The 20,201-nt window shown below is 42.6% G+C and overlaps 1 protein-coding gene across 2 annotated transcripts in view; it reads right to left on the bottom strand.

The window, feature by feature from the left end:
* Positions 1-20,201, bottom strand: part of usp43b (ubiquitin specific peptidase 43b) — a 137,420-nt gene that overhangs the window by 100,069 nt on the left and 17,150 nt on the right. For both annotated transcript variants that reach the window (XM_039824519.1, XM_039824518.1), the window contains one exon: positions 13,900-14,046. In XM_039824519.1, the coding sequence (XP_039680453.1) occupies positions 13,900-14,046 (147 nt within the window). The remainder of the gene's footprint in view (positions 1-13,899; positions 14,047-20,201) is intronic.

Below are 20,201 nucleotides of genomic sequence, written 5' to 3'. Positions count from 1 at the left end.
CTGTTTAAGTTTAATTACTAATGTTAACTAGCATTTTAGTGATCAGTAATTACCCTGTGCCTATGTTATCTCCTTACATATACCTACGCTCTCCGTCTCTGCAAGATTGGGAATGATTGAGATTTCTCTTGGCACAGCTACCAGAAGACTCAGTTGGAGGCTGCACAGCACGCTCAGCCATCACCGAAAAAATGACTTCACTGGTCTCCGTGGAAATATATTGTGTAGCGGTGTCCGTTCTTTTACAGTCTATGGTTAAACCTCATCTGCTCTTACCAGTGTATCTCCGTGTGGACTTCGTCCACAGCAATCCCACCAATCAGTCCCAAAATGTCCCAGTTAGAGAGGAAATGCCGTAAAGGTATTCTTTGTTAATCTTTACAATCTGATGTCAGACAATCATCCTGGAAATGTACTTCGGTTGATCCAGACTGGGATATGAGCACCAATCAGGCCATGATAACATCAACATTACACTTTTGTTTCAGTGGGGACCAGATGAGCTACAGATCAATAAGGTCTAACAAACATTGGAGCCCAGTAGGTCCAGTGGAGCCAATCACTGCTCACCGACGCCATGTTTATCTGCATCTCGACTGCATTCCTGCATTACATAGACACACTGTTGAAAACAGCGTTCTCTTAAAATCTAAGAAAACTTGGGAGAAATGTCATTGAAAACTAGTGTACCGACGGCACATTTTACTGGTGAATACGACTTTGTGAGATGCCTGTTTAGAAGATTTATCCCGCCTTTAAGAGAGCAGCAGGAGAAGCTGAGGGGGAAATTAATTCTAATGAAGGCGCGCCGGCCTCCCGAGCTGATGAGGTTTATTATTACCCTCCTGCTTCTGCGGCTGCCGCTGAGGACGCAGATGAGGATAGGAACACTACACACATCAATCAACAGAGACACACACAGGACAGGAGCCTCTGGTACCTGCCACAGAGGTAGAGTTTAATGGCCATCGCAAACAGAAATATATATGCTCATTCAGTGAAAGCACTAAAGTGCTCATATTATGCTTTTTGGCTTTTCCCCTTTCCTTTATTGTGTTATATATCTTTTTTGTGCACATTATAGGTTTACAAAATGAAAAAGCCCAAAGTCCACCCCAAAGGGACTTACCATCTACAACAGAAACCACTGTTCACCAACTGCTCCAAACAGCTCTATTGTAGTCCAGCCTTTACTTCAGAGACCAACGTGGTCACTTTGTAACACACGTTATAATGCTCGCCTAGCTGCTAGCGTGGCACTCTGCTTCTGACTGGCTAGTAGTCCTTACCTAGCTACTGTCAGGGCACGCCCTCATACTCTGCTTCTGACTGGCTAGTAGTCCTTACCTAGCTACTGTCAGGGCACGCCCTCATACTCTGCTTCTGACTGGCTAGTAGTCCTTACCTACTTACTGCACATGTGTGACTCCCAACAAAGATGGAACAGAAGTGAGATGTCTCACTCTGTAGCTAAAACAGAGAGCTCAACATACAGGGTGAAAAGAGGAGCTGCAGAAATGTGCAGTACAACAAAAATATGGTGTTTTTTGAAAATTAAACCATACAAACCTACTCTGATATAACCTCTAAATACAATTATGAACCTGAAAATGAGCATAATATGAGCACTTTAATAAAGGATTAAAGGCATAATATTGCAGAAATACAAACTTTTCTATTGGTATTTAATTAAAGTTCTTTCTTGGCGACTCCAGATTGATAATTATTGCTTTTTTAAAAATCCATTAATCTTCACAGGCAGATTCAATTTAACTCAAGATAACACATTAAAACTGGACTTGGCGTGAAAGGCATGCCTCCCTGCTTAAATCATTTCTATCAACAACTGTTTAAATCATTGCAGTCAGCCTGGTTTCAGGCAATGGATCGACACAGTCTCTGGAAAGCCTCCACTCAGCAAATCTGAATCACTTACATCGTTGGGGTCGGTGCTGCCTGCCAATCAAACCCAGCAGGGTTGGGAATAATTTGTGTGCGAGGGAATTTCTTTATATTAAATAACAAATCAGTCTGTTGATTTAACCATATATTTCTCTGCGAAACGAGATGAAGAGCTTCATTCTTCTCCTCGGGCAAAGCACGTTTGAAGACAAATCTATAGGAGTTCAAACAATGACTCTTAAAAAGCTTTGCGTGCTGCCAATGTTAACTTTTAACTGCCGACTGTTTAACTTATTAAGTAATTAGACCCACGTAGCCTCTCTGAGAAGTCAACATCCCCCAAAAGCAAATGGTAATTTTGTTGCCTTTCATTTCAAAGCTCTCCACAACTTAATGAGAAAATGTTTTCTGGGCTGGGCTCCCTGCAGAGCATGAGTGCAGTTTATAGAAATGTCCTTCCACTGCTCCAGACAACACGATGCATCACCGCTGGTTTTAAACAACACTTAAAGCTAGTTGCAGCCTAATTGTGTCTGTGTCACAGTGAGCAACCCCAAGCCAACAAAACCAGTGTTTTCTTTTTAGGAAGCGAGCATGGCCTCGAAAAACAACCTCCATGCCAGATAGAGAGATACTGACTAATAAAACATAGAACATGAACATATTTTATACGGGGTACATGCCACACGACAATCAAGCCGATTTTGGGCCCAGTTGCCCTCGATTCCCTCCTCCAGACAAAACCCCGATTGATGGTTCTACAGATAATCTTGCTAGATTTTACTGTGAAATTTTGTCACTGTGTTTTTTACATCCCCCGATCTGCTTGGAAAGTCCATCCTGGCCGCGCCGATTTCAAATCGCAAATATTAAAAGGTCCCATGGCATGACAATTTCACTTTATGAGGTTTTTTAACATTAATATGAGTTCCCCCAGCCTGCCTAGGGTCACCCGGTAGCTAGAACTGGTGATAGGTGTAAACCGAGCCCTGGGTATCCTGCTCTGCCTTTGAGAAAATGAAAGCTCAGATGGACCAATCAGGAATCTTCTCCTTATGAGGTCATAAGGAGCAAGGAGCAAGGTTACTTCCCCTTTCTCTGCTTTGCCCGCCCAGAGAATTTGGCCAACCCATGAGAGAGAGGCATCATGGCTTTCAAATGAGCAAAGTGGCAGTAGGTCAAGGCCACACCCCCACCCTCCACCTTGCCCCCCCCCCTCTCTCCTCCTCAATAGCTACAGACAGAAATGGCACATCCTAAGGAAAGCTCATTGTGGGACTGGCTGTAGTGGCTGTAATTCTGCACCAAGGCTGAATTTCGGGAAAGAGACTTCAGATACAGTATTAGGGGACCACTAAGGCCTATATAAAAGAGACTTCAGATACAGTATTAGGGGACCACTAAGGTCTATATAAAAGAGACTTCAGATACAGTATTAGGGGACCACTAAGGCCTATATAAAAGAGACTTCAGATACAGTATTAGGGGACCACTAAGGTCTATATAAAAGAGACTTCAGATACAGTATTAGGGGACCACTAAGGTCTATATAAAAGAGACTTCAGATACAGTATTAGGGGACCACTAAGGCCTATATAAAAGAGACTTCAGATACAGTATTAGGGGACCACTAAGGTCTATATAAAAGAGACTTCAGATACAGTATTAGGGGACCACTGAGGCCTATATAAAAGAGACTTCAGATACAGTATTAGGGGACCACTGAGGTCTATATAAAAGAGACTACAGATACAGTATTAGGGGACCACTGAGGTCTATATAAAAGAGACTTCAGATACAGTATTAGGGGACCACTAAGGTCTATATAAAAGAGACTTCAGATACAGTATTAGGGGACCACTAAGGCCTATATAAAAGAGACTTCAGATACAGTATTAGGGGACCACTAAGGTCTATATAAAAGAGACTTCAGATACAGTATTAGGGGACCACTAAGGCCTATATAAAAGAGACTTCAGATACAGTATTAGGGGACCACTAAGGTCTATATAAAAGAGACTTCAGATACAGTATTAGGGGACCACTAAGGTCTATATAAGAGACTTCAGATACAGTATTAGGGGACCACTAAGGTCTATATAAAAGAGACTTCAGATACAGTATTAGGGGACCACTAAGGCCTATATAAAAGAGACTTCAGATACAGTATTAGGGGACCACTAAGGTCTATATAAAAGAGACTTCAGATACAGTATTAGGGGACCACTAAGGTCTATATAAAAGAGACTTCAGATACAGTATTAGGGGACCACTAAGGTCTATATAAAAGAGACTTCAGATACAGTATTAGGGGACCACTAAGGCCTATATAAAAGAGACTTCAGATACAGTATTAGGGGCCACTAAGGTCTATATAAAAGAGACTACAGATACAGTATTAGGGGACCACTAAGGTCTATATAAAAGAGACTTCAGATACAGTATTAGGGGACCACTAAGGTCTATATAAAAGAGACTTCAGATACAGTATTAGGGGACCACTAAGGCCTATATAAAAGAGACTTCAGATACAGTATTAGGGGACCACTAAGGTCTATATAAAAGAGACTACAGATACAGTATTAGGGGACCACTAAGGTCTATATAAAAGAGACTTCAGATACAGTATTGGGGGACCACTAAGGCCTATATAAAAGAGACTTCAGATACAGTATTAGGGGACCACTAAGGTCTATATAAAAGAGACTTCAGATACAGTATTAGGGGACCACTAAGGCCTATATAAAAGAGACTTCAGATACAGTATTAGGGGACCACTAAGGTATATATAAAAGAGACTTCAGATACAGTATTAGGGGACCACTAAGGTCTATATAAAAGAGACTTCAGATACAGTATTAGGGGACCACTAAGGTCTATATAAAAGAGACTTCAGATACAGTATTAGGGGACCACTAAAGTCTATATAAAAGAGACTTCAGATACAGTATTAGGGGACCACTAAGGTCTATATAAAAGCATCCAAAGAGCACCATGTGATGGGACCTTTAAAGATGTTCAATATTTATGTTCTGATATCCTGTTCTAGCTCACCGAGGCGACCTGGCTTCCCTGGGAGAAAGCGGTGGTAATCATGTAATGTAATGATGCAACATTAGCTGGTAACCTCCAAATTAGCAGCGATCTCCTGCAGAAGCCCAGCCCGGTCAGCGCAGTTCTTCTTCTTCTTGTAAATGACGGCAGTTTAGACACTACCAGGCATATTACTGCCCTTCTCACTTTAAGGAAGTCACTTTAACAAACATGTTCTTGCTTCAAATTCTCATTTTGGGTCAATAAAGATTTAATAGCAAATGACAGACCTCCTAAGTCTGACAACCTCTTAGAGCAAATATTCCTTTCTGCATTATATTTTTTTTTACATTCTAGAAAAACATGGTCAGTGTAACGCTTATCAGTTCAATTTTCTAAGCACAAACAGACATTTGGAAAAACAGAAAAATGGGTTCCAATATCCAATTTTTTATTTTTTTTTAACCATCAGTTGCACCTCTGACCCCAAAGTTTATCAGTTTTTGTTTTTTTTTGGTCCATGGGCAGTTAATGACCTGCATATTCCGCAAAGTAGTTAGATTTCCTGTTTTGTGATTCGGGATCTCAACAATTGGTTGTTTGTAAATGAGATTTATTTGTGGTGTGCTGTGGTGGCCAAATCTCGCACGCACGCACGCACGCACGCAAGCACGCACGTGTGTGGGGTCTCTCCCATTTTCAACATCAGTTAAGATTTTTAAAATATTTTAGTATGGGTCAGGCATTAGACTCATATCTACAGACAACTCTCATCTTAGCATCGGTTGGGGGCTTAAGGCTCTTAGCCAATCAACAGTGATCTGGGTCGGAGGTGAGAGAGGTCCTCAAACACAGAGTGGTCATATTTGGACCCTTCCCTCCAAGCTGCTTTTCCAGCTGGGTGGCTCTGAGCCACAGGAAGCCATTTCAGCTTGGCAGGGCATACAGAATCAAAAAGCAGAGCGGAGAGGAAACACACACACACACACACACACACACACACACACACACACACACACACACACACACACACACACACACACACACACACACACACACAGCAGAAAACACATAAGAATCCCAACAGAACCGTTCACATCCAGCCCTGACAAGAGAGTGGAGCAGCACTGACCACACACAGGCAACTGCACTGCTCCACTGTGGGTTTAGACGTGCAATTCTGGGCATGTACTGCGAGAATGAGTGAAAAGAAACCAAGTTTGAAACCTTGGTACGGTGTCTGGGTCACTGTCTAATTTCAGCACACAACCAAATCAAATCTGCGTGCGGAGAAAGGGAAGGAGAGCACAAGTGATAAACAAGGAGGGGCCACATTGTGATTGCTCTGCTGTTAATGTGGAGGAGGATGAGGACCAGGCTTATCATTACCCCTATCAAGGTGGCGGTCCTGAGAGCTACGGTAGCTAACTCCCATGACTATAAAAAGTTGTTACGGGTCGTGTCTTTTTTAAAAAGGTACAATATGTAAAATTTCTGCATTAAAATGTCTTAAAACAACCATACCTATACCCATATTTGTATGAGTTGTGTTCTTACACTATCCCAAATGTTTCCACCAAATTTCTAACTCAGAGAAAATTAACTGCTAACACTAGCGATAGCTCAGTAAAAAAAAATGCCATTACTTGACCAGACACATTTGCAAATGTGAAACATCCACATTCTACAGCAGTTTTTTGTGATGTGGTATCCAAGAAGTGATTTCTCTCTCTGTTTCCCCATCTCTCTGGCTGTCACTTCTGTGTACTGTTCCACCACCCATTGGCACACTATTGCAGAGAACTTAGTCTCACCTCTCCTTCTCTGTACTAGGGCTGCACAACAAATGTCTCTTTCTTCCTGCGACTTACAAAGAGCCACATTCATATAGCAGGGAGAGAGAGAGAGAGAGAGAGAGAGAGAGAGAGAGAGAGAGAGAGAGAGAGAAAAAAAAAAAGCACTTCACACTTTCTCTGTGTTTCCTGAGCGATAAACAATCAACAAACCAAGAGAGAATGCACGCCACATTAAGTCAAAGCCACGGGGAATCAGCGGTAAATGTTACACTGTGTGTAGTGTAGGTCTGCGTGGTGTGGGTGCAGGATTTTGAGCTGTCAACCTCCATTACAAATACAGAATACTTCAGCTCCAACTACTCTGTCACTCAGTGTTTGCAACTACACAGCCGGGGAGAAGTGAAAAAGGGGGTACCCTCTTCTTAACTTTTTCCCTGGGCTCTTGCTCTCCTGTGCTAAGTGGTAACTAACAGCACATGCTTCAAAACAATTAGCATGGGCCCACAGGCTCCTGAATTGGCAGCAGAAGAGGATGGTGTGCCGACTCCTTGGCTGTGAATGGGAACGTGTGTGGACTGGTAAGCGGCGCTGACACCTCCCATCAGCCGGGCTGTGACCCCGGAAGACTCTGCCAGCCAGCCAGCACCACCAGCGCTCCAGCAGGGTGGCAGCAGACGAGATTAACACGGAGGTGAACCGACAAACAAACTATCACAGACCAAAAATGGTTCTTTTAAAGTTTAAGGGGAGTGTGATTTGGGCCAGATCTACACTACTACGTTTTGGTTTTGCTACGTTTGCGCCTCGCGTCCCCACTAAGTAAAACGGAAACATTGCTGGAAACATTTGCTGCCCCAAATATTTTCTGAATTTTTAACGTATCCATGATTTTCAACCGCAGAGTAGTGTCAATCAGTAGACAATCTGCTTCTTGTTTATACCGGCACGCACATACCCAGTGTGTGTGAATGGTCATGTGATATGTGTTGTCCTGAACGAAGATTAGTTCTGCTACTGGAGCTATAACTCTTTTGTGGATCGTTTTTGTCCTTGAAACGCCGCTTAACAATGAAAACGTATTAGTGTTGATGTAGCCATAGACACTTCATCCTACAGCTGCCCTTCTCTTGCCCTCAGCGAGGCCCTCGCTGCCCCTCACAAAGCTCCTTTGTGGCTGGAGCGTTGATAGCACACTACATACCACAGCTTTACAGTACATTCTTCCAGAGGTACAGCATGTAAGAGCTACCAAAGGCCCGAAGCAGAGAATAAGGCAAGGAGTAGACCATGATTCATGGGGAGACAGAATTACTGGAATTACTTCCCTCCCCATTCCTGATACTGAGCAGAGGCCTATCTGGCCACATGTTTCCTCACTGATAAAACTGAAATCCATGACAACCTTGGTGTCTGTAAAGAGCCCACACTGGCTGATGGCAGAAGGCCTGGACAAACATAAGAGACAACTGTCAAAAGAGATTCTCTGCTCTGGACAGAGGCCATAGTGCTGCTCTCCCTCTCTCTCACTGCGAGGCACATTTATTCATATGCAGAATATTCTATTACAGCACAGTATTATTCTGAAATGATCCCTAATTAAACACGTCAGAGGTTTTCACAGTCCCACAAAATGGCACAAAGAATAACAAGGGTATGGACTAATCATAGTAAATGGGAGGCTAATACTGCAGATACATTTTTCATACAAAGCTGGACCTCCGGCAGCTAAAGATGTAAAACTTATTATGGACATCTGTTGACTGATTTAACAAGATACAATCTGTTGCATCAATGCACTCATTTCCACAAATATGATATATTTTGCATACTCTGCTTGTATTTGCAATATCATTCTTTTATTTACTACCCAAAGCTTATGACTACAAAAAAAGGTAGAAACAAAAGATTGATCATTAATTGAGAGATTTGCGTTATAGTTCAGCATTCTGCATTCCTGCAGCTAATGCAAATAACCAACGTTCAACCCCACAATTCTTTTCACTTTTCTCCAGAAAAGGAACTTAAATTCATGGTCTCATTGTTGGACGTACCAATCATCTGCTTTGCATCACACTCAGCTGCAAACAGATCTAGTTCACATCAGAAGTTACAGTTAGAAGCCACAACTTCATCTGCAAAAAGCAGAGATGCCGGATATATTCACCAAACCAGACTCTCCAGGCTTTAGTTGTGCCTGGATATCTTCTACATTTACATTAGTTGAGTTTGGAAAGTCAGGGGTTCACCAAAGTCATTAGAATTCTTTCTCTGGGCTCCAGTTACATGGCAATCCAGCAAATAGTTTTTTTAAACATTTCACTGCAAAAACAAAAATGCCAACCTCATGCTAGAGCTAGATGAAAAGTAGGGGGATCACTTAAGTCAATAGGTTTCATCCTCTGGGGAACATGAATGTCTACAAAATTTCATGGTAATCTATCCGATAGTTGTTGAGAAATTTAAGCCTGGACCAAAGTGGTGGACTAGCTGACAAACCATTTCTGACATTACCTTTTTGGTTTTATCGTTCCAAGTCTCTAAAGAGCCAATAACGTTTTTCAGGCCTTAGTTGCCCAGATATCTTGTACATGGACCAATAGTTTACCAGATCAGTTGAGTGTGGAAAGTCAGGGATCACCAAAGATATTAGAATTTATTCTCTGGGCTCCAGTCTCTTGGCAATCCAGCCAATAGCTTTTGAGACATTTCACAAAAAAAAAAAAACATCTCTAGAGAGCCCATAAAGTTTTTCATTTTGACAATTGCATTTTTAAAGAGCGGCCCTGTCTGACTTTGCCTTGTATCGTCAACTCCAGGCGGCGGGCCAAAAGTGGCATTTGGACTGGACAATGAATGTTGCCACGAAAACGCTACTGCTTGCATAGTAGACAATCAAGTCGCCATGGATACAGGACTCTGCCCAGTAGTTTGGTGTGAACTAAACAATTTCATCCTATACAGCAGAACTGTGCATCGGTTGAGATATTCAATAAGCTCCCATCCTTCCTTGACTCCATCGGAGCTACCCAACTTTAGTTTAGGGTCATTGGACCCAGCTGATGTCAGCTCCCCTTTTGTGTTCACTCCAGCTAGTATTGGATACATTAGTGACTTATTGTTAGATATCAAACATGTTTATCATGTTGGCTTTCATCCAATCAGGATTTTATTTAATTTTTTAAAGGTTTATGTCCTACATGGCACACCTCACTGGCTCGTTGGGTGTTAACAAGGTACAGCAACATTTTCTAAGGTGGTGCAGAGTCATCACGGCCGACCTTATCAGCAGCTCTCCAGTCCTAACCTCCTATCATAACCCCCCCTCCCTCACCCTCCACTTCACCACATCGTTAACTCTCTTTCTGAATTAAATGGCAAATCAGATCACAAGAACACGGACGCTCAGCTCAGTTCATGTGAGTATATCAGAGTATTCTGGGTGAACAACAGAAACCTGAGGGATTTTTCAAGTAAAGATTTTTAATGGCAGGGAGCTGGACACTAGGGCTGCACGATATGTGGAAAATATGCGATAACGATGTTGAATATCGCAATGAAAAAAACATATTAAAGTGTACTCCGTACGAGTACAGTAAAGATCTTATCTGATAGAAATCTATGCATTTTCCTGTTATTTCTGACAATTTGATAAACGAAAAATATATATATTATGCTTGAGTAAATGAAACCCCAATTTAAAAAATATTTAAACACTATCGTTAAAATCACTGGGAGAGTCCTGACCGGTACAGGCTGACTCTGGACGGTAAAATTGAGATTAGCTCTCATATTCAAGTTTATGTTCTGACTGTTCAACAGGTTTTTTGGCTAAATTGCTAGATTTCCCTTTGGGGCTGGCTGAAACCTCTTTTGGGGGGCGGCAAACATTTGTCTATGCAGGAAAAACCCTACACAGATATTTCTCTCACTATCAATTGATTTGTCGCACTGCCTTGTTTACTCACATGCTAATGGAAGGATGGTCAACCGCAACTGTTTAAAATTGAAGTAAATGATACTCTTATAGATGCAGGACTTTGGATCAAAATTTGAACATCGACAACTTCTCAGTCCCTCCCCCCCTTTCTGTTAAAGCCCAAAACGGTCTCCTAAGCCCCTCCCCCAACAAGGGACAATGCATGAGCAGTGAATGACACACAGTTAGACACCCCCCCTGGCCCTGATTGGTGCATCTGAACAGGGAGCTGTGGATTTTTGCAAATCACACTACAGGCTGTAGGTGGAGCCAGAGGAGCTGGATTTATTTTAAATGACCTGCTTCATGTAGTTCTACTGGAACATAGGGTCAGTCTCAGCAGATATGACAGAAAGGTAGTTTTATAAGTCTTATCTACTGCACCTTTAAGCCAGAGAAAAAGGAGCTGGGCTTACTCCCACAGACTAAAACTCTCAACATGACCTTGACTTTATAATAAAAAGCTGTGCTGACAGTGCATTCCCGAAAGAAAGAAAAAAGCCTTTTCTCGGTTTTAATTGATACAAGTAGTCAGTGCAAGAAAAGGTTGCATGTCGGTCATAACAGGGGTGTTACATCTTAAAGAATCCAATGTATAGCCCCGGGAGTGTAAGACTTCCTGATCTCGATATCTCCCGATCCCATTAATGATGAAACAACAGAATAAATCATTGCAGAGAGTGCCTCGGGATACAAAGGGCACTGAGTTTGAGGAGATTTATTTGCAATGACTCACCAACAGCAAGTGTAGCGCTTCTCATAAATTATGCCACTGGTTATCACCCCCACCCCCCACCCCCACCTTGCTGAAACTACAAAAAAAAGAGGGATGCCTATTTTCTCAAAAGTAAAAACATGTATTTAATAATACATGAAAACTACGCATTAATGGCTCACGGCAGAGCAGTTCAAAGTTTCATTCAACTAGCATCAGGATGCAGCGCGCCTGCAGGCCTGTCCCAGAGGAGGAGACGTGCTGGGAGAAAATCAAACACCAAATCGCCACACTTGAACTCGCCTTGTCCGCAAACGATTCATTAGACACAGAGCAAGCAAAGAGCACGCCTAAAGGTGCTGACACACCAAGCAGACGGCCGACCGTTGACAGAAAAGCCAGTCGAGATGATCAGTCGGGTCCCCGAGGTCCAAAAAACTGCCCGGGACACACTGAGGCGACACAGACATGACAAAAGGTAATACGTCTCCATAACAGCAGGCGGCGCTACTCTGTATTGTTGCCCAAGAAATGAAAACCGGCAGCTGATTGGACGAACGCGTCACATGGGTTTGTTTTCTCCGGAAATTCAAAGCCAGACTGTCATGGCGCCTTGTTCAGATCTCATATTGTACTAAAATAGTTCACTGAAACGTGCAGTTGCTGAATCTTCATTTCAGCTCAACAGTTTAAAAGATTTCCATCAGATTTTGAGAGACTCTAGTCACCTCATCCCGCTCCCCTTTTCCGGGTGAGTCCCAACTGCCCTGCCGCCAACTGAACACGTCAGGTCGGCCAAAATGAACGACAGCCCCCCAGACACCGAACAGATTAGAGTCACTGACCTCGCTAGACTGTCCAACGGCCGATAATCTCCTTGGTGTGTCAGCACCTTTAGACTGCCCCACGGGTTTGGGTGGCATGAAAAGCTGCACTGCAGAACAAAGACTTCTAGACATCCTTATCAGTAGGGTTGGGTACCGAGACCCGGTGCTAATACGGCACCGATGCCTTAACAACCGGTATCTACCGGACCGAAAAGCAACGCAAATTTCGGTGCCTCATTATGGTGCCACTGATATACCTGCGCTTTTCTCTGATGCTCTGAAACAGACGTTAGAGGCAAGAGAAACATCGCTGCACGTGACGCTAGTTAACACTACAGTAGACAGCAGCTAACGTTAGCCTACCGTTAGCTAGCAGCTGGATTAAACAGAGTTAAAATGCTGACAGCTAAACAGTGTAAGTTGTGACTGTATTTCAGAGGATCCAACAGCGGGACGTTAAGCAGTGTGCTGCTGCCGTTGTTGGAAAAACAACACAGACAGACGGCGCGTTCACTTGAAACTGGTAGCCTTGCGGTGCATTCAAAGTTATTGTGAAATACCCTTTTCCCATCTGGTGGTGGTTGTTGTCATTCAACAGCAATTTACTAGTGAAATAAGTTATTGTTATAATTTATTACATTATTATTAAATCATTTAATTTTGACCATACGGCCTTAGCAATAAACAAGCCGTTCTGTTGGTTAGTACCCTTCTTTTTTTCTTTTTTCTTTTTAAACTTTCTTAAAAAGTATCGATTCAGGCACCGGCAGCATTTTAAAAGTATCGCTTTAGCACCGGTATCGGAAAGAACCCAAACGCTACCCAACCCTACTTATCAGTGAGGCTAGACTTTAAATCTAGGCTAAAGACATCACTTTCACTCACTGGCCTTTTTAACACTTTATCAAACTGTTATCATGTCTATAATTCTGTATTTGTGAAGTGCTGCTTGTTGTTGTCGTTTTTTTATTTCAATGTTCTTTTATACAGCGCCTTAGTGCTTTTTGTACAGTAAAAATAAACTTTGCTCTAGAAATAAACTTACTAAATACTTACTTACATGTAACACACAATACACATACAAGTATCAAGCCATAGGAGTTCATGATAAAAATGCATTACTGCATGTATTTAATCATAATGAGTCATGTATTAGTTATGCAACACTTCAGTATGCAGTGTGAACTTTTATTTGGAAATGTAACTATAAGGGCGACATGATTCTGTTCTGTTCTCTGTTAACTTCTGCTACATGAATGGGATTGGGCATCGAGAACCGGTTCCAACTTGGAATCGCTTTTCTTTATTGGAATCGTTTGGATAATTTGGTTTCCAATCCGATCATTGGTTCCAAATTCAACACGTGCAAGTGTGGATTTCCGTAGCGGCCACTGTACTTCCAGGAGCTTGTTGTGTTGCAGGCTTCTTTTCTTTTTCTTTTTTTAAGATTATTTATTTATTTGGCTTTATGTTTATAGGACAGCTGAAGACATGAAGGGGGAGAGAGAGAGAGAGAGAGAGAGAGAGAGAGGGGGAATGACATGCAGCAAAGGGCCACAGGTCAGAGTAGAACCCGCGGCCGCTATATATGGGCGCGTGCTCTACAAGGTGAGCTACCCAGGCGCCCGCAGCAGCCTTCTCGAGTCTTACCTTTCCGGGAGCTTTGGTCTTGTTGTTGTTATTGTGGCAGGCCAGATTGACGTCTTCATGGACGCGGTCCAGCAGCCACAGGAGGAACTCCAGGGCGTCATGTTGGGAATTACCGCGAAACTGTGCGCCATACTTGGACACTATAGTCTGGAGAGAGGAAAAGCACATGTCATACAAGGGTCATTTTTCTACAGCTACATAATTATTATGAGATTAGGGGCCCTATCTTGCACCCGCAGCGCAAAGCCCGACACAAGTGTCTTTATTTCCCGTCCAGCGCCCACGTCGTTTAAATCGCAAATGCACCTGCGCCCATCTGTGGCCCATGGCCGTGCTGGTCTTACAGGGAGGTGTGTTCAGGTGCATTCTGGGCGTATTGCTATCTTGAGGCAGTGGAAAGTGATCACACCATTAACCAACAAAAACCTGGTCTAAAGTCAATAACGCAGCATTTCATTGTTATTTTAACAGAGCATTAGTAAAATGCTCCTAGGCTCGTGCACAGCGTGCGCACACTATGCTTGTTACAAAAACACACACACTCTTTCTTTCTTTCAAAAGGCCATGTAATCCATTTCAGCAAATCATAATAGCAATGCTCCATGGTCCTGGCCTTTAAAGGGAATGGGAGATGATCTCTGATTGGTTTATTGCATGTTACGCCCAAAACACATCTATGAATTAATGAAGACACTAAGTACAACCCTTTAGAACCAGGCGCCCGGTGCACTGACCCTTTTACCACCGTTAAACTAGCAAAAGTGGATTCGTACACGCCCTAAACACACCTGCGCCAGGCACTTCATGCTGTGCACTCAGATCGTTAAAACAGGACCCTTTGTGTCTTTCATAAGCAACAAAATGGTTCATTGCTGTAACAACAATGTTAAGTTATGATGACGTTGCCACTTTACAGAGAAACCTCCTGAAACCCATGAATATATTTATCATAAACAGATAGTCCCAAATAAAAAAAACGGCGGTGTTTAAATTGGCTTTTATAATGTGACAGCTTGTTAGAATTAAAGCCGCAGTGGCTACCTGGGGAAGCCAAATTAAATCGCCTTTCTAAGATATTCTTTTTTTAAAGAATTATCCAACAAAAAAAAAAGTTGAATCTCAAGCACTACTTGTTTGCTGGTTTTGACAGCTCGGGTGTGTTCGTTGGGCAGCTCTAAGCCAGCCTTCTCCACAGAACGCTGATCAGAGGAATCCCAGAATTGCAAATTGGCACTAACGCTATTCACGCTTCCCTCGTCTCCACCTGGCCCACGCTCTGACTGATGCGGTGTCATTTTAGATTTGCAAAATATGCCTTTGTCTAAGACTTAAAAAAAAAAGTTTTACTGTCAAAAAGCATTGCCTTCCGTCCTTTTTTCCCCTCAAGAAACTACATTTCAAGAGAAATTTGACATCAAAAAGAACAACATTCTTTTAAAAGTAGGTTGAAGACTACTTTAGCTCTCACACAGTATAACGTGTCTTCAGATGTGAATGGCACACGGCTCAATTAGGCAGAAATTAGTCCGCATGGACCGCAGCTGGCAGCCTGGAGAAGCAAAGGCAGTAATGAGAGATTATAGCAGCGGCAGCAGCAGACTGTAATCATTGCTTTATAATCCACTAATATGCGATATGCCTCTTTTAGCTATTACACCTTAACGTGATGTAGCATGTCTGATTATGAAGTTAGAAGCCCGTCACTGAAGAGCTGCTCGTCGATTCTCAATGATGGGCAGGGATGATGAATTAAAAAGACTCTTTGCCCCTTTAACAACCAGCACTGAAGTGTCCTGGAGCAAAGCGTGTAGCGGCGTATTTCTCCAGTGCAGCAGCTCAGTTACCTTGCACGGCAGCTAGATTATAGCGATATCACAAGATCAAGTGAGAATCGTGGGATTACACATCACTCGAAAATCCCTCTTGGTAGGCTTAAAGGTCTAATGTGTGAGAATTTCTCCAATCTAGCGTTGAGATCACCTTTTTTCTTTTTCTGGGCAAAGGAGAAGACTCCTGTTCCTGAAATTTGGATTTTGAATATGTGTGGTCCTCCATGTTTCCTTCTTCAAACTTGACAAGCAAAGAAAACAGTCTACACCCTCCTACATCCGCGATGGCAGCACCTGATTGGACGAATGCGTCACGTGGGTCTGTCTGCTCCCGGATTTCAAAACCGACCACAACGGCGGCTCGTTTTGGAATACGATATCTTATTTTACGAAAATAGTTCAGCGAATCGTGTTTCTGAAAACATTTTAAGCGAGAAATAGGCCGTGCAGTTGCTGAATCGGTCTTCATTTCAGATCGACAAAGGTCAGTTTAAAAGACTTCATTTGCATGAAGTAGAGCGGATTAGAGCTGAAGATCTTTGTCGGGTTCGGTCTTAATTTCTATCATTTTACACGGGCTCAGGTCGAGTTCGGGCTGGCGCTCTGGGTTGGGCATTAAATGAGCGGTCAGGTGATGCATTTCGATTAACTTGAATGGATGCTGAGGAGGTGAAACAGAGTCTGGCCTCTGGAGGACTTATTTTATTTCTTTGTTCCAACTTCCAAGTGGCCTATAGCCTACGTTAGTGATGAATAAATGATGTTAAATCATGTATAAATGACTCATTCTTGACAAAAGGCAAAAGAGCTGTGTGTGTGCGCGCACATTTGAATAACGTCGGGCTGTAAACGGGTTCAGACTTTTAAAAAGCTGTCACCCAAAATGTACTTGTTGGACTCAGGCCAAATTCTGTCAGGCTTGGGCCTAACTCTTTTTAAGATTATTTTTTGGGGGTTTTTGCCTTTAATTTTGACAGGACAGCTAGGTGAGAAAGTGGAGAGAGAGGGGGAAGACATGCAGGAAATTGTCACAGGTTGGAGTTGAACCCTGGACCTCTGCGTCGAGGCATAAACCTCTCAGTACATGTGCGCCTGCTCTACCCACTGACCCAACCCGGCCACGTCAGGCCTAATTAGTGATGGTCAAATGAAGCTTTGCGAACCACTGTCTTTATTTTCTGAGCTCACTAGATGGCGCTCTCTGTTCAAAGAAAAAGATTAAAGGAATGGCAGTTCAGTGTGTTTTCAACCATTTGTAGATCAGAGAGCTCAGAATATAAAGACAGTGGTTGGCGAAGCTTCATTTGACCATCACTAGGCCTAACTTTTAAGGTCCGATTACAGCTCTAGTCTGGATTCAACTTTATGTAAATGAGGAGCGGCGTCCCAGCGAAGCTACCAAAATACATCTGATTGCAGCTCCCATAGAAATGAATGGGAAGTGTGGAAATGACACCGACAATGGACACGTACCATGAGACGCTCCCGGTGTGGTATGGCGCGTGGCGGGGGACGGAACAAAACCGTGGTGCAGAGGGAACGCGTCACTTCCGCATTTCTGGGTTGATTAGCGCAAAAATTAAACATTAAACATCATGGCCATTTTCCAACCGTGCATTTTGTATGTATTTTTAGCAACATACTTAAAAACAACAATGGCAGATGTAATAGACAGATGGTTCATCCAATCACCTGCCAGGTATTTTTTTTTTTTTTTTTAAAGTGCCTGCCATTTCCCAAACAGTTTCCAATCCAAAACCATCTGGCGCGGCAGCTCAGTGCAACACTAAATAAAGCTGGAGTTGTTTGAATACAACATAGAGCAGAGCAGTAGGTATTAGTTACGGTTTTTCAGAAGGGTAGTTACTGTTTTTTGAAAGAGTAACGACCCTTCTGAAAAACAGTAACTAATCATTAACTACCTATTTTTTTGTGTACCTTATTGTAAAGTGTTACCGAGCAGTATGCTCAAGTTGACTCTCCTTTCAAATCATTTTAAAAGAATGCCGTTCAGCATGAGCAGAGTAAGAACTCGTTGGAAGCAGAGCCAGGATTGGGTCTTCAAAGTAGCTTCTGAGATTTGTTTACTGAGAAGTGCAAAAAGTGAACATAAAAATTTATAAACAGAGAAAAACTGCTGGTGGAGTCTTGGCAGAGCGATGAGGTTCTCTTATCTTCTCTTCTCATCCCGTCTTGAAAGTGAAGCTTTCTTTTGCCTCATAGATCTCAAAGTCAAATGGGTTATAATGAGTGTTGCAATCCAACACTGGATCCTGACAATAACAAGAAAGGTTGGTCGCTAAGTTACGAAAGGTGAACAGATATGGAGCTACTTGTTTAGCCAATCCAGCTGGCCAGCTGTGTGTCTCTGTTGAGCAATGTTTTTATTACATCAAGAGCATGTGAACCAAGAGCCAGATGGACATTGAGACACTTTTTTGAACTGCAAGTTGCCTCTAATATTTTTATTCTTATAGCTGAGACACCCCTGATTCTGGGAAGTGTTAGGTTTGCTCTGAATTTTAGAATAATATATTTACAACCTTAAACAAGTGTATCTCACACACACACACACACACACACACACACACACACACACACACACACACACACACACACACACACACACACACACACACACACACACACACACACACACACACACACACACACACACACACACACAAAGATTCAACATAGCAAACTCTTAAATTGATGCCCTTTGAAACAGTCAGGGTTGTTTAGCAGAAATGCTCTGCTATTAACAATGAGCACCGTGGACACGCACTATCCTAAAGCTGTTGTGCAGCAAAGTAATTACAGTAATTACCTCCAGCCTTTCGAAGGTGGCAATTGTCTCCGTGATATAATTGAGGTTGTGGTTGTGGAAAATGCCATGTTGCTCTATGTGGCTAAATGGCCACTGGCCACTTTGTAATGTGTGTAATCATCAAACTAAAAGATAAAGGCAAAAGAAGAAAACCCTCTACCTATCCTCTACATCATTTAGCTAATGTTATATATATATATATATATATATATATATATATATATATATCCAACCCTTTATAGCTTTATAGTGTTTCAACTGCAGTGTTTCCAACATAGTTTTTGGGGGGCGCCCCCCCCTGAAAGAATGACATTTTATAATTATGCTATATTCCAACAAAAATGTTTTTTGAAAATTAAACCATGTAAACCTATTCTAATATAACCTCTAAATACAATTATGAACCTGAAAATGAGCATAATATGAGCACTTTAATGCTAATGAGCAAGAAGTTGCGGAGGCGATGTTGCACGATTAGTTTGCTTCTAGTGGGCCTTCTCAGTCCACACATGGCATTCAACTCTTCAGCTGACTCAATGTAGATATATATATATTTTTTCTTTTAATCAATTGAGCTACTGTAAGTACACACTGGCAACTGTAGAAGTACACTGGAGTACATGTAGCCCATCTCCAGTGAGCAGTCTTGATTTACTGCAAGCAGCAACATAGATAACCATTTAAAATCAACATGGAGATGGCAAATATTGACACATACCTGTGAGCAAGACCCACTGTCGTCACAGCACACATTTAGCTTCCTAAATAGGCCCATCAATATCCACCGTAAGGGAGGATGACATTCCTGTCCGGCTCACCCTAACCCTCCCTACTTTCTCAGGCCTCTCATGTTATGGAAACCGATAAATGTGCTGTTGGGTAACTGTTTGATTTTCAGGCTTCGCCCCCGTCTAGGCCTCTCTGTGCAAACACACCAACCTGCCAGGGGGGGATGCCGAAAACGCACGGGAACGGTCCAGATCAAAAGCACACATCTGCTCCCAGGTTGGAGAAATTCAACCCTTCAGAAAACACGTGTGAGAGAGAGGAAGCTCCGGACACTTTGATAATGTAAGCACAAAGCAAAACCTAATCTTTATTGAACGTTTATAAAAAGCAGCCTCCCTCCTTCCACCTCTCTCGTCCTACAAGACAGGTGGTACTGGAAGGTGGCCAAGCGCCAGGTATTTGGCAGGACTTTGTTGTTTAGTTGTTTCTCCCGACTGGGACTCTGCAGCCAACAGACCGGTGTTTGGGTGTTTTAAGCCCCCAATGTCGTCTTGAAGGCAGCGCTGCATGGAAGGCGTTAGGATTAGGCAATGGTTAGGGTTAAGGTTAGGGTTAGAAGTCAAGGTCGCAACGCTGCCTTGAAATCGACAGTGGGGGCTTAAAACACCATCGAGCCAACAGACCTTATTAATAAAGTTTATTTAGGTAGGGCCAGAAACAGTCATCTGATTTATGCATCATAGTGTTGTTAGCTGAAGCTAATTCACGACACTTGTCCCTGGTAGGGCTTTTTTTAGTAGTAGTAGGGACCTGTGGGGAGGCCACTGCTGATTCATTAACTTTGAAGGAACTTTTGATCAAAGAGTATGATTCCATATTTACAGAGGAAGTGTACATGAAAGACATTTAAAAAG

This window comes from Perca fluviatilis, chromosome 15 (genome assembly GCF_010015445.1).
Source record: "Perca fluviatilis chromosome 15, GENO_Pfluv_1.0, whole genome shotgun sequence".
Classification (NCBI taxonomy): domain Eukaryota; kingdom Metazoa; phylum Chordata; class Actinopteri; order Perciformes; family Percidae; genus Perca; species Perca fluviatilis.
Note: the sequence above shows the minus strand (reverse complement) of the source record. Positions and strands in the feature narration are given on the sequence as shown.